This window comes from Schistosoma mansoni, chromosome 1 (genome assembly GCF_000237925.1).
Source record: "Schistosoma mansoni strain Puerto Rico chromosome 1, complete genome".
Taxonomy (NCBI): Eukaryota; Metazoa; Platyhelminthes; class Trematoda; order Strigeidida; family Schistosomatidae; genus Schistosoma; species Schistosoma mansoni.
The window spans coordinates 35,163,203-35,178,169 of NC_031495.1; the positions used below are offsets into that span (position 1 = coordinate 35,163,203).

General features: G+C 36.0%; 1 protein-coding gene across 1 annotated transcript in view; it reads right to left on the reverse strand.

The window, feature by feature from the left end:
• The window catches only part of Smp_141710 (putative hypothetical protein), a gene marked incomplete at its 3' end in the record, with an annotated part of 45,548 nt that extends 30,795 nt beyond the window's left edge, over nt 1-14,753 (reverse strand). The window contains exons 1-7 of the mRNA XM_018794206.1: nt 14,351-14,753; nt 11,835-12,026; nt 6,988-7,063; nt 5,105-5,221; nt 4,467-4,565; nt 3,398-3,454; nt 2,125-2,186 (exon numbers count right to left, since the gene is read on the reverse strand). Coding sequence (XP_018648642.1) covers nt 2,125-2,186; nt 3,398-3,454; nt 4,467-4,565; nt 5,105-5,221; nt 6,988-7,063; nt 11,835-12,026; nt 14,351-14,607 — 860 coding nt within the window. The 5' untranslated portion in view covers nt 14,608-14,753. The remainder of the gene's footprint in view (nt 1-2,124; nt 2,187-3,397; nt 3,455-4,466; nt 4,566-5,104; nt 5,222-6,987; nt 7,064-11,834; nt 12,027-14,350) is intronic.
• Nucleotides 14,754-14,967: the final 214 nt, after the last annotated feature.

Sequence of the window (14,967 nt, forward strand, 5' to 3'; positions counted from 1 at the left end):
GGTTTGGAGTATAATCCAGTGACATAAATTTAGAGAGAGAGAAAAATGGACATGGAAAATTCAGATTAGAATTTGGGAGAACACAAAGAGTGGATGCACCTTCGCCATCGCAAACGATTTTGAGCCACGTCATTCAAGGTCTTTAACCATCGGTTGCTATCGTCTCGCGGATCCCAACTAGGTAGTCTACGCCTACCAACATGGCTCAGTCCACTTGTCAGTGACTTCATGGATTTGTTCCATGTTTTTGATTATATTGTATCCTCGATTCGCCTAGAGCATTCCTCGTCTATTTTCACAAATGTACTCTTGTTAATTGTTCACTTTTAACTCTTAACAATTTTTATTTGTGCTCACCTTATATATGTCTATCACCTATACTCAATTGGTAGTCTATAATCCATACGTTATTCACTTTATATAAAGACTAAGTCACTCGTTACTCGTGGAGCAGCTTTTTTAAAGTTACTCGTGTCTGAACCCAATCAGTTTCTATATTCACTTGTTCATTTTGCCTGCTCACACGAAATTCTAAAATATGAATATCCTAAATACGATTCGTATCAGACTTTTTATTTTTATGTCGTTTTAATGCGAATAATCAGCAGGTTTACGAAGTCAAATAGGCTATACATTTCACTAGCACCTTCGTTCAGTCATACCAGAGTCAGACACGGGGACAAAAATAGTATGACTTGCTTACTTATATATTTTAGTTCACATAATACGGTAATGTAGGTAAATAATGGTTGCTATTATTACTATTAAAAGCATTCTATCGATGGTGTTTATTTAAAACTCTAATTAAGTCAACGATTATCAAAACTATACAGATAAAACTAGTGACTTAGTAGCTTTCAACATGAAATCCGTTCCTTCGATAGGCACTCGACAAATCAATAACGAGAACCTTAGTGAGATAACACTTGTTCACACACTCATCTTAAAATTTAAATGACATAAAAAACTGATTTCCTTCTCAAGGGTGAAACCGATAACTTATTACTTTCAGACGGTACCGTTGATCAGTTATATCTTAGGTCTGAGCACCTACGAAATAGTAGGAATTACCAAACACTATCAACCTATAGTGTCAAACTCCATTTAGGAGCTAACATTTACAATATTTGGAAACCTAAAGAATATCTCCTGGCATTTACTAGCCTGAAAATAGTTTCACAACTTGAAGACTTGATTGATACACAATGGATTAAATTCTATTTCATAATAATTCTATTGGTCACTACCTTGTTTTATAACTATCGTTATCACTATTACGGCAAGTGTTAAAATAAGAATCAGCTTTTTATTTAAATTTGATAACCAATTAAGCAAGCTAAAGGAATTGTATAAGTTTAAATAAAAGTGCTAATATGAGCTAATAAGTAATGAACTAATCTAACCGGGAAAAATTAAACCTAATAGTTAGGGAGTAATTCTAATAGAGAGTGATTGACTTATATTTGTCATTATCTCTTAAAATGTTCATTTGTTAAATGACTTTTAAAAACGTTCATTCTTGTACCAAATATTCCGTTTATAAGTGTCGTATTTTATTAGAAGACAAATCTATTCTAATAAACGTTTGTTTTGTCTTCTGAAATCAATACGATTACAGGCTCACACTGGTAATCCAGTTTTGTAGGCAGTAATCACTCAGATAGTTTGCATTAACCGATAAGTATATTTCACTTATTAATTTAACAATCCTTAAATGTCTTTTCATTGCAAATTACAGTCCTATAATTCATAACACGAAAATTCATTGACTCAATTCATTTTCGAATTTGAACTATTTGCTAATTTTCTAATAATGGAAATAAAATACATCAACCTTAGCTTAGTTATGTAGGATTAGAAGATTAAAGCTAGATGTACAGTCAAATAACTGGAAGAAATTTAATGAGAATGAGAACATATAAACTCTGAGATTTGTTGCGGAGTGGTGTTAGTACCCAATATCACATGGCTTTTCTAATTTAACCACTGCATTAATTATATAAATAACGAAGTTAATTATAAACACTTCTTAGAAAATTAGGAAGAACATTAATAATTGAAAACGATTGATCAGTTTTACAATGAAAAACTTGGCTCATTTGACAATTTTTTTCAAAAACTTACGTATAACTATCAGAACCATAAATCATTAAAAATGCCTTTAAACGTTTCAGTAAAGTAAGTACCTAAAAGCATATTCAAATAAACATAGACAGTATATCGTATCAAATAAAATGAAACAAAATTGAATTCGAGCTAAATACAAGTTTAAAATGAAAACCAGTGTGTGTAACAGTCATTGAATCAAGTAAATCCATTACTAAATACTGCTACACTTGGTTTTATATGAACGGCCGTTAGCATCACATTGAGAAAAACGAACCTGTGATTGACTGATCAGTTTAAATTAAATTACTTTATATTTTAATAACAGGCACTGAGATAACTAAAATGTGTCACATTTTTCCTTAGACTTTAAGATATCATCAAAAAGATATTCTGATGAATCATAAAACAAAGAGATTTACTAATAAGTAGTACAGACAATCAATACCTAAAGACAATTATTTGTCGACAGAGTTTAACTTGATTTTTTATAAACATTGTCTGCATAAGGAAGAGATATACCGTTGCGACACAAATTTGCACACATTTTCAAATGTTACCAATAAAGGAAAACTCCGCCTGTAGCTCTTCTAGAGTTGCTGCCAGTCCCAAGCTCGGGTAAGGGAGGAGGGTTGGGCATAGGGTCAGCAAACCCATCCCGTAGAAGAAAATCTTGCTAAAAAAACGCCAGCCAGGTTAAACAAATTGAATCATTTTAACTGTCCTGGGAGTTGAGGGAAGAATTATAACGCCTAAGGATGAAGGCCGAGATTCTTTGGAAGTCACGAGACCGATGCCCCTTCTAACAACCACAACAACAATTTTTATAGGTACATAGAACGTCCGGACAACGTTTGAGGCCGAGAAGATTAGTCAAATAGCAACGGAAAGGAAGAGATACAATTTGGCAGTTCTCGGAATCAGGGAAACCCATTGGACCCAAGCTGGACAGCAAAGTCTAGATTCGAGAGAGACGCCTCTGAAACTATTGAGCTTATTAGGTTAATGGACTGAGGGATAATAGTGGTGATAACTATCAATGCCGGATGAGAAAGTAACGAAAAAATGCGCATTTATTTATATCATTTTTTAATGATCGTATCATCAGTTCAACATGAAACGGGTTAGATGATTTTAAAAAACTGATTATTTTTATACATTCAACTATTTTTATCAATTAAATGCAAATCAGAGGGATTTTAAAAACAAACGACAAACTAACGTTCTAACAAGAGACAAAAGGGGTGTCAAATAACCAACAAAAAAATTGTCAAAAAATATCAAAACATACTTTCGTTCCCATGTCCTCATGAGCAGTAGAAATATCTTCAGGATTATCCATGATTAGCTGAATTAACCGTATGAGAAAGGAAAAAATTTAGCACGTACCATGACCCACGCTAAACTGATGACAAAATATTGCTTAAATGACGTTTCTACCTACTAATGAGTAGTAGCATAATATTTTTCCAAAACATTTTAACTTGCAGATTATTTTTTAACGTATATACTAACAAACAGCTATCGTTACGTTGGCAGAGCTCTGAGCTAAGGGAGATCAGACCTATTTTCGGGAAAATCCTTTCGATTAAGTTCAGCTGAAAAATATGTGGTCATTAAGCTCAATAATATCTGACTAAAACAGTATCACAGAAGAAACACTAACATTGCAAATTAAGAAACAATCAATAAATGAATTTTTAAAAATGGAGAATTCTTTTGAAGTACCGCATGAAATTTCCAAGAAATATGAAACCTGAAATTTAGTTATTAACTCATTTGAACTATTTCAGGAGCGCTGATTTACATATGTGACGTGTCAGATAAGGTCAAGCCGTGATTGGTTGATGGTTCGGGAAAAACAACTACTCTGTAATTCGAAATATTAACGACTACTTTTACATTGTAACTCTGATTCACTCGGGGTTTCTGTATGTGCGGACTCCTTGTAATTGTGTTATTAAAACTAATGCCCAGCCTATAATCTGGTACTTAATCGTTGGTTGGCATTGTGAATCCGTGTATCATCTGACCTAGTATCGTGATATAGTGTTCTCAGCCGCATTAACCAACCTAGTGAATAGTGTTTTTATTTTATTACCTATCGGTATTATTATCCTGTGACACCATTGTGGTATCATCATTTTAATTTATCTGTTACATCAACATACAAGTCAATTAGTGCAGTATTTCCCCCGATATTTTTCATTCGATTTTTATTAGCAGTCAACACTGGGGTTTTGTACGTACTATAGAATGGATAATTTTACAGAGATTAGAAACCAAGGATAGAATAGCATGGATCATTTCGATACTATATCTAATTAAAATGAACAAGTAGAAATTGTAATGAAACTAACCTTTTCTTTGATAATTAAAAGTAATTTTAACTGATCATCTGAATTTATCATAGTGATTTGCAAAATCGACGCAACGACCTCTAAATTTTTCCATAACTTCTAATTAAAAAACAAATTTAAAAAACACTGTGTGGTAAAAAATCTAACTCATAATACTAAAGGTCAAAACATACAAATGTTAGCTTTCTTTGAACAGTATTCTTTTCGTTTGGATGTGTTTACAGAAGGCAACACATATTAACCAAGATTAGATAACGGCAATCTACGCTAAAGTTGCTCACATAAACTCTTAAAATAACAGCTTTATTCCAGTAGCTCTTGAATTAATCTAGACAAATGAATATCTGCTAATTGGAAGTCATATAAATGAAAAAAATTGTCTGACCAGTTAGTTATATTACCTGTTATTCCTAACTACACAGAAGCTAGAGAACTTTTACAAATATCAAGTCACTAGTAACATATTACAATAAATGATCGTCTACAGCTACAATCCGCATAATCTCCCCCACGATTTTCAAAATTAAAAAAAATTCTGGACTTGTTTTCGATCACGGGATTTTTTAAAAAAGTTGAACGAGAATTATGTTTGACAACAAACGAACTTCAGAGTAAACACTCCATGACCAATCACTTACCTTAGTTTGTTGCAAACATGTAAGAAGTCTGGGATAAAGGAGATTGTTATCTTGATCTTGCCTATGAATGGCGTCCACTAGAAATTCCAATTCGGTTATTAATATCAACTGAAAATCCTTCATAAGACAAAACGGAAAATTGATGAGTTTTAAGACACTAGAAAATCGCACAAACTGTTATGATAAACGTTATGTTTGAAATTGTACTAGGGGTGAACTATAGACTAAAATCAAAAGTTTTAATTATCGAGAGTCGACATCTGAGCACGACAAAAGTGTAATAACATTTACCACTCGAGTTATAAATATTTAGCGTCACATCATAAACGAGTATTATTGTTTTGACACCGTATAATAACCGAAATTTTATTAGAACTAACACGTGAATGGTTAAAAGAAGTCCAGAAACACTGCTGAGCAACCGAAATTATTATTAGGGAGTTAAAGTTACCGCATATTAACAAAATAACTTAATTATGTATCCTTATCAATCTTCATACAACAGGATGCATAGAGCCGAGTAGGTAGTACTCTACATGAATATTGAGTTGCTTTTTAAAACAGAAATTCATTTCTTTATGACGACGAGGTGAATTATAGGATACATAATTCCTATTCAAATAGTCGGCTTTTTGAAAATTGCCAAGCAAACAACTCACCGTATACTTACGCTTTTATAGGTTTACGTGGTATAGTATAACATAAGTTGTCATCTTTAAATAATGAAATGAAGTTGACGAATAACCACATCCAATTTTCGATAAATTGAATACTTCATTCGAAGTATCCAACGAAAACCCAACAGTTATCATTCTATTAAAGTATATGTGTATAATTCTATGCCAAATCGTAATGAATAATTAAGTTATACTTTCCTATTATCAGGATTATCGCTTTGCAAATGAAGGAACTTTAAATGGCATAAAAATGAACATATTCAAAAGCAAATAAATAAAAGTTTATTTTGCATTACCTGGTTATCAAATACTTTAGTATGATCGGTGTTGCATGGACAACATATATTTTATTCCTCACATTAGTTAGTCAATTACAACGTAAAAGCTAGTACATATATACATCGGTTCAGGTTTCCATACCCCATTAACACAGAGAGATGGAATTATCAGGGCGAATCCCAGAACAATAGAGAGAGTAAGTGTCAGTGGTGGTTGAAAAGATTAGAAATCGAAGATACGATTCAAGAAAAAAATAAGTGAAATAGAAGCACAAAAAAGTTGTGGGCAGTTAAACTCAAGATTAGGGGGAAAACAAAGAATGGATGCACCTACGCCATTACAAACGATTCAGTTGTATCACTTAATATACATATTGAGGATATTTCCAGAAGTACAAAGAGTGACAACAAGAATCTTGTAATTCAACTGGACTGGGTTGTAAGACTGAAGAAATAAATGATACGCGCAGTCATACTGTTTTTTGTCAGTTATCATAGTAAAACCCTTGATTGCCTAATTATTTCGCATACTGACAAACTGTAACAGCAACCAACAAACAGCTGCAATATAAAATCTTGATACAAACAATCTATGTTGAAATACAATTATTCCTACGAAACACAGTAAACAAGCACCACTCAGTTGGCCTTCAGGCCTATGGATTTTTAAAAACAGCAGGAAAAAATGTTTTATATTCTTCGATATAAGTGTTAAGTATAAATATACCTGAAGAAATAAACAAACTATTAGAGTTCGAGTAAATAAAGCATTACTTGACACAAAATAAAAACAAAAGAACTAGATTAGATTTAGTTGACGTTTATATATATATATATATATATATATATATATATATATATATATATATATATATATATATATATATATAACAATCATAAACTTTGTTTTGATTCAAAACTAACTTACTTCAGAGTCAAGATTGAACGTTTTAACAAGTAACCTTGCTTCTTCAAAATTTTTAGATTTTAAAAGACGCGATAATCTTTAAAACAGAATGAGAAACAGTGTTTACACATCAATAAAACTTATTATCACTTAGTATTTCTAAACAGTACATGAGTCAGCAAAAGGTTTGCTGTGGTGATTGCACTCAGTCAGTCAGTCAGTCAGCGACAACGTCGGACCAGGCACATATATGCATCGGTCCAAGTTGCCATACCTCGTTAGCACAACAAGATGAACATCGGATTCATAGAAGTAATTAATTTAGTGGTGGTAGTATATAAAGAAAGGTTGTATATAAGGATATAGTATAGGAAGGAAAAAAGTTATGAAGCAATTTTAATCTCAAGGTTTAAGGGAGGATAAAGAGTGTATACACCTACACCATTGTGATCGATTCTGAGTCATGTCACACAGAGTCTCCAACCATTGGTTACGATAGTCAAGCGGACCCCAACCAGGTAGTCTGCATCTACCAACATGGCTCAGACCACAAGTTAGTGACTTCAAGCACTGATGCCATGTTTTGGTTTGGCCGCCCCTAACTCTCTTCCAACCATCCCCTACACTAGTCAACATTGCGAGTTGTGGTAATCGGTGTTCAGGCGTATATAACACGTGGCCCAACCATCTCAATCGATGAAGATTCACAACTCCATCAACTGATTTACCATCATTCCCTAATACCCTGTGTCTAACCTCACTATTACTTACCCGGTTATCCCAGCAGATGCGACCAATATTTCTAAGGCATCTGTGGTCAAATACTAGTAACCTACGAGTATCTTCTACTCTTAATGGCCATGTTTCACAGCCGTAAAGTAGAACAGAGCGAACTGCTGCGCAGTATACTCGTCCCTTAATTGATAGACGGATATCTCGTCTTCGCCATAGGTGACGTAAGTTAGCAAAAGCCAAACGAGCTTTTTGAATCCGTGCCGAGATTTCGTCAGACACCAACCCATTAGGGCTGTTCAGACTTCCAAGATAAGTGAAGTTGTCGACGCGTTCGACTACTTCACTCCCTATCCTTAGTTCAGGTGTTGACGCAGGCCAGTCCTGGAGTAAACATTTACATTTGGATGGGGAGAAACGCATCCCAAACATCCTGGCATTATTACTCAGTTCTAACAGAAGACTGCATTTTGTCAGCGTCTTCACCAAACAGGACTATGTCATCTGCGTATTCTAAGTCGATAAGTGAACCTCCTGGTAGAAGATCAATTCCTGAAAATTCAGTCGACGAGAGTGTTATTTCCAGCAACAGGTCTATAATGAAGTTAAACAAAAATGGGGATAGTGGACAGCCTTGACGGACATCACTCGAGGTTGTAAAATCATATGACAGTTCGCCATAAGCTCTCACTCGACTGGTAGTGTTCGAGTAAAGAACCTTCACAAGGTTTATGTACTTCTCAGGTACACCTTTCAATGATAGACACTGCCACAGAACCTCTCGGTCTACAGAGTCAAATGCTGCTTTCAAGTCAAGAAAAACTATCATTGTCGGACGCCGATAAGCATGTCTGTGCTCTAAAACTTGACGAATGGTGAGTGTGTGGTCGATACAGCCACGACCAGGTCTGAAGCCAGCCTGATTTTCTCGTGTTTGCAGTTCACGAGTCTTAGTTAGGCGCCCGATAATTATTGAGTCTAGTATTTTAGATGCTTTGATAGTCAGACTAATCCCTCTACGGTTATCATAGGATGATTTTGGCCCCTTCTTATATATTGGGACAATCAGAGATTGTGACCAGTCGGATGGAATTACGTCCGTCTCCCAGATTTTAGCTAGAATATTAGTCAACCTAATCGCTAAAATTGGACCACCATATTTAAAGACCTCTGGAGCCAATCCATCTGCACCAGCTGCTCTTCCTCGTTTCAGATTACTTATAGCCTATTGAACTTCAAGTAGGGTCGGGGGCCTACTTCAATGTTCCATTCAGACTGTCTGGGAATAGTGGGTAGTTGTGCAGTAGCTGAAGGCCAGCTAAACTGATCCTTAAAGTGTCCCGCCCATCGTTCTAAACGTTTGGGTTGAGAGCAGATAGGGGTTCCGTCTTTTTCCGAGATTGTCTCACTTACACTTGACTTATTAATTCCGGTTTCTTTTATTAGTCTGAAGAGTTGTCTCGTGTTGCCTACAGCCGCTGCCTTTTCCATCTCTTTTGCTTTCGTTGCCCACCACTGCTCACGATCGTTCCTTAGACTTTTAGTTAACCTAGATCTAATTTGTTTACGCTCTTCGTCGTGTTCAGAGCCTGATGGGATGAGTTTACGCGAATCCATCATTGAAATAGACTTAGAAGAAATCCACTGGTTTTTTGGAGCCCTATGGTTTAAATAACGAATAGATGTTACTGCTGTTCCCATAGCTGTTCGTGTGTCTTTCCAAGCAGCATCTGGGTCAGTCTCGTTTACAGAACTGCCTAGATGTGAACTCAGTTGTTTCTGGAATTCGCATTTGGCTTTCTCGTCCTCCAGTTCAATCCTAATGGGTCTTCTTAGTGTACTTTTCCTGCGTCCATTGAGGCGCAGACAAATGTGTGCTCGTATTAAAGCGTGATCAGAGTCTAAACAAGTATTCCAATACGAGCGACAATCTTCTATTGAGCCTCTCCAACGATGACTGATAGCAATATGGTCTATTTGAGTCCATCGTTGGTTTGGTGCAGGTGGTCGCCATGTTAGACGATGTCTCTCCTTATGCTTAAAATTAGTGTTTGCTAAAAATAAACGATTGTCTGAGCATAGTTGCAACAGACGATCACCATTATCGGTTCGTTGAGCCGGAATACTAAAACACCCACCTAAATGTCTTTCTGTTTGATTTAAGCTGCCTACCTGGGCATTTAAGTCACCCGCTACGACTACTATGTCTGAGCGCTTAGCTTTCTGAAGAAGCTCAGAGAGTTTTCTGTAAAAGTTATCTTTCACTTCATCATGGCTGCAGTCAGTGGGAGCGTAGGCAGAAACGACGAAAAGGCAACGACGTGTGTCCCTATCCTTCCGAGCTCTTACGGAGCCATTTAACCGGACAGCACACAGGCGACAGTTAACGGGGATCCATTCTAGTAGTGCCTGTTCTGCCCTCGTACTCAGTGCTATGCCTACACCTGCAAGTCCACGAGAACTAGCCAACGGGTCGCCAGATACACGGAGGGTGTATTTCGTTGGCTGTCCATTTTGGCGAGGTGAGGTCAAGTGAATGACCACACTGGGATCCTGTATGCGTGTTTCGGAGACACAGCATACATCAATGGTACGAGATTCTAGGGTTTTAGCTAAGGAGGCCTGTTGACCGATTCGACTTAAAGTACGTACGTTGAAGGCTCCAATGTGTAGTTTGGAGCGAGGTTTTAGTAGACCTGGGACAGCGTTTCGCGCACTAGAATCGTTGGCTATGGTGACACTTGAGGAGGAAACCGGAAGAGGAAGTTCAGTGTTGAAAGTCAAGGTAGAAGGAATAGTAGGAATTGAAGAAGGAGATTGATTATGAATACAGTGGTCTTGAGTGCTGTTAGAGGTATGAGGGCAGTTATCACTTCCCGGTTGCCCACACCGTGGAAGAGTTCTTCTAAGGGTACCTGAAAAGGAAATTGGGTTAGAAGTGGCCTCAATGACCTGGGAGCGTGACCGCAGTGCCCAAGGGACAACTGCTTGAGGTCGGTCACACACGACCTTTTTGTGGGTAGTTTTTGTGTTAGCTCCGTTCTTCAAAGGACCTTACCGCCGGAGACAGATATCCGTGGGATAAGGCGAGGTGTGCATTTTTAGGGTCGACCTTTTCTAACCCCACCCCTCCTTGTGGGAAGGCAGCATCGCTGTCATGCTGGTTGTCTGAAGGAAACACCTTACTGCTGTCACACCTCTGTACAGTCAGCAGTACGACTTCGCCTCCGGACCTTGGGTTTGCTGCTTTTAGTCTCACCGCTCTTCAACCGACCTGCTTGGCATGGTAGGACCTTGAGGGACGATTGTTCCAGCCAGTATAGATCGATTGGATCGTCACGATAGGCAAGCCCGACCACCACGTCAAGGTAGCAGCAACGGTCAGGAAAAGCCGCTGCGCCCAGGGAGGATTGCATGTTATTGCATGCATATAAGTAAAAAACGACTAGCTGGAAACCTTTTGATAATTAATTTAACCAGGTATTGTAACTGTGTGCGAACCATTAGACGTTCATATTGCCACAATGGCTAGTTCTGAACATGGATCACTGATTATAATTAAAATTCGGACCAAATAAATCAATAAACCTCGAAAAATGTGTGTTTAAGAAAAGCAGATTGTGAAATGGGACGAAATACATTGTATGGTCACATCCTAAGAACAGTGAAAACATCATGAAGTTATTTTATTAGAAACAACAGTTAATTTACGTTCATGTCATTACACATGATGAAACTTCCAACGTTAACTTGCTATATTAGGTTTCTATATTTTAAACGTATTTGAAAGGTTCAACATGATTAACAATCTCAGTTCCAACAAAAATAGTTTCGATTACTGGTATCCAAACACATAAACTTAAGTAATCGAAACTTATACCCAACAGGTCATTCATTAAGTCACCTAGTAACAGCCACAGATGAAATAAACCTACACAGTTTTTGAGTCTATTCATATTTAATTAAACTACCAAAAAAGGTGACAAAAATATTGGAACAGGTATATACTACGCACCCATATTATAAAGCCTACTTATAATTTTGACAAGAGAATCAACGAGACAATATTACTAGCTAAAGTTTAACCAATATTAGAATCGAGTTAATAACAACAAGCTTAAACAGTACACACTTACCTCTCTTTAGGATTAGTTGCCCTTAATGCCTTGATAGACAGAAAGTTTTCAGTCACCTCATTGGGACTTTTAGATAACAACTCCGCATACAGTACTTGAGGATCAGAAGAAATGGCTTTATAGTTGCCTACATCATAATCAGAAAGTAGCCATGAATCATTGCTGATGTGCATTTGGTATATAACTTGATAGCTAGAATATGGTAGACAAAAAGTATTCGGTGAGAAAGTTTCCACTTATGTTTCTAAAGATGGATGAGTAATTAATTCGTTGTTTTGTTAAACACACGAAATGATAAACAGAATCGGTTTTAAAACGATAAAATAAGCCTACTATTTATAAATTTAGAGATTCCCAAAGTAGCTTCCTACAATATATATCGGAAATACATTTATTTTTAGTTTATCTAAACATCAGGACTTATCGCAGATAAAATGAAAGCCATTTGGTGAATGATAACTGGTTATTTTTAACAAAATTTGGTAAAAAAAAATTTTACAGACGATGGAGATGATAGGATGGAAACAAATAACATGGTGAAATACCATAAATAATTCAGTCGCACCTAAATGCTTTATAATTTGTTTACAAAAACCTTAACCAAGCACGAAAATGACCTGATAATTGTAAGAAACAGACTACTTTCAGTACTCATGTTGATTACTGAAGGCAACCAACTTCTGTGTTTTATTGGCACAAAACACTTTTCAAGGCATTTACCAAATACTTAATGGATGCAGCTAATTACGTATACACCTATCTCGTAAGTTAAGGAGAACGATATAATAGTTCAATAGAGAAACTATCAATTGTAGATGCGGTATGAGATACAAGACAGAAATAAGTATTGACCGACAATAACACACTTCTTGACTGCATTGTCCGGTAAAAGTAGAAAACAACGAATAAGAAGATAAAATGAACAAGATGACGTCTACATTTAGAAGAGGCGATTAAACGACACAATATCACCGCAACCTTTTCGCACTTGTAAGACTAAAGACTGTTGATCAGGTACATTTACTCCACTTTGCACTACAAATTTTCACCATACGTGAACAGTTTTTCAGAGATACAATTGATTAAACACCGTGTATTTGAGCTGAATTTTTTATTTAATAAACACTCCATCAACTTTTTGAGTAACAAGACTATCTTGATAGCTTTATAAGTTACCTTTGCATCCATATATATACGAAAATAAACATTTTATATAGTACTTGTCACAAAAGTCAGTTTTATTTTCTACCAATATTTAAATCATTTTGATGTACGTAAGTCAATAAATCAACGAAAAATGGAATAGCACAATGATCAAATAAACCAGACCGTAATATTACGTACATTTCGTTCTTTACAACTACGAAATTAAAATGATGTATTTAAAGAAAGCGAAGTAAAGGCTGTAGAAATACCCCATAATTGCCATAATTATAAGAGATGGGGAAGTGTAGGTTAATTATAATCAATACAAACATCGAGTTAAGTGAATGTTAATAAACGGTTGCGCAAGATCATGGATCGATCGAAGTTAAACATCAAAACCGCTGAATGCCGATTCAGTGGTCTAAAGGTTGAACGTTCGCACGCGTAACCGAAGGTCTTGGGTTCGAGTCCGCATGAGGGATCGTGGATGTGCATTGCTGGAGCCCCATACTAGAACGAAACGCCCTCCAGTGCTTCCGCGTTTTCAATGGTGGTCTAGCTTAGATAGGACTCATGAATCCAACTATTAAAGTTACTAAAATCTCCATAAATCCCCATTCTGACAATGTTAATATTGTTTAATAATTACTGATAAGCATTGGTGACTTATTGATTAACGCGCTCCATTTCAAATCACTAGATCACAGGTTTAAACTTCTCCGCATAGTTTAATTTGAGTACTTGAATAGAAACACTAGTCTTTACAAAAAGTATGGCTCAAAGCCCAATACATGAAATCGCACCTGATAAGCGAAATACAGTAAGCACACAAGTATTTTACTAATTTTATCAGTTTAGATTTCTATGAAACTCAGTTTTTAGTTATGGTGAAAACACCTAAAATCAACTATTATTTTGAAAAGTAAGCTGGCGTTAATACAATCATATTATTTAGTGTGATATATCGTTCTAACTTACCGTCTTTTTCAATTAGGTGCTCAAAAAGATTATTCAAACGTACTATGTCAAATATGACTCGAATATTTACGAATGGATTGTCCTGTGAATCATCATGATCTTTAAATATTTTTTAATATTTCAGAAGTAACATATAGTAGCTATGCTGCAGTGACTATCCTAAACGTTAAAATAATCATACTGAATTGAAGATAATATACTATGATCAAATCCATGAGGTCTGCGGCCTAACTAGTCTTATTGCTGCTTTTAACAACATACCTTTTAGAAAATCAAGATTTATTGGTAATCAGGTTTGTTTTTAGTTTCTTTAAGCCGGACAGATTGGCTTACGTGTAAACATCATAGATATAAAAATTTAGCAACACTGGAAGACATGGAAAATCACTAACCTGGGGAACAAGATAAGTTCAAGCAGTTTGGTGAGACCAGAAGGCGAGGGTCGATCATTTTCCTCGAGATCTCTTAAAATAGCAATCGTTATTTCATGAAAGCCCGGGCATTCATCAGTTGCAACGGATGTACTTTCATTGATTGTTGGACAAATATAAAAGTCATGAACTTTGGGAAACTGATTGAGGCAACCTAAGCATACACTCGCGAATATATTAAACAAGAGTAATTGACCCTGTGAAATAAAAAGTGGCATACTTTATGACTTTCAACAAGAAATCAGGAAATCATTTTGAGGAATGATTATATACGAATTGACTGATCAATAAAACACTCCTAATCAAATGCCTTTTTCAGTCAGTCAGTTACAACGTAGAACTTCGTACGTACGTACATCAGTTCGAGTTGCCATACCACATAAGCACAGAGATGAAGTTGCCTTTTTAAACACATATATACATCACATGGAGCAAATTAAGTTGACAAACACTGGGTATACGTATGGATTTCAAGCTTGTGACGATTCTGAAAATAATAACTACTCGAGGATTATGTCACAATTAGTTTTTGGATCTGATTTAATTATAAATGTCGATAAGGAATTTATATGCGATGA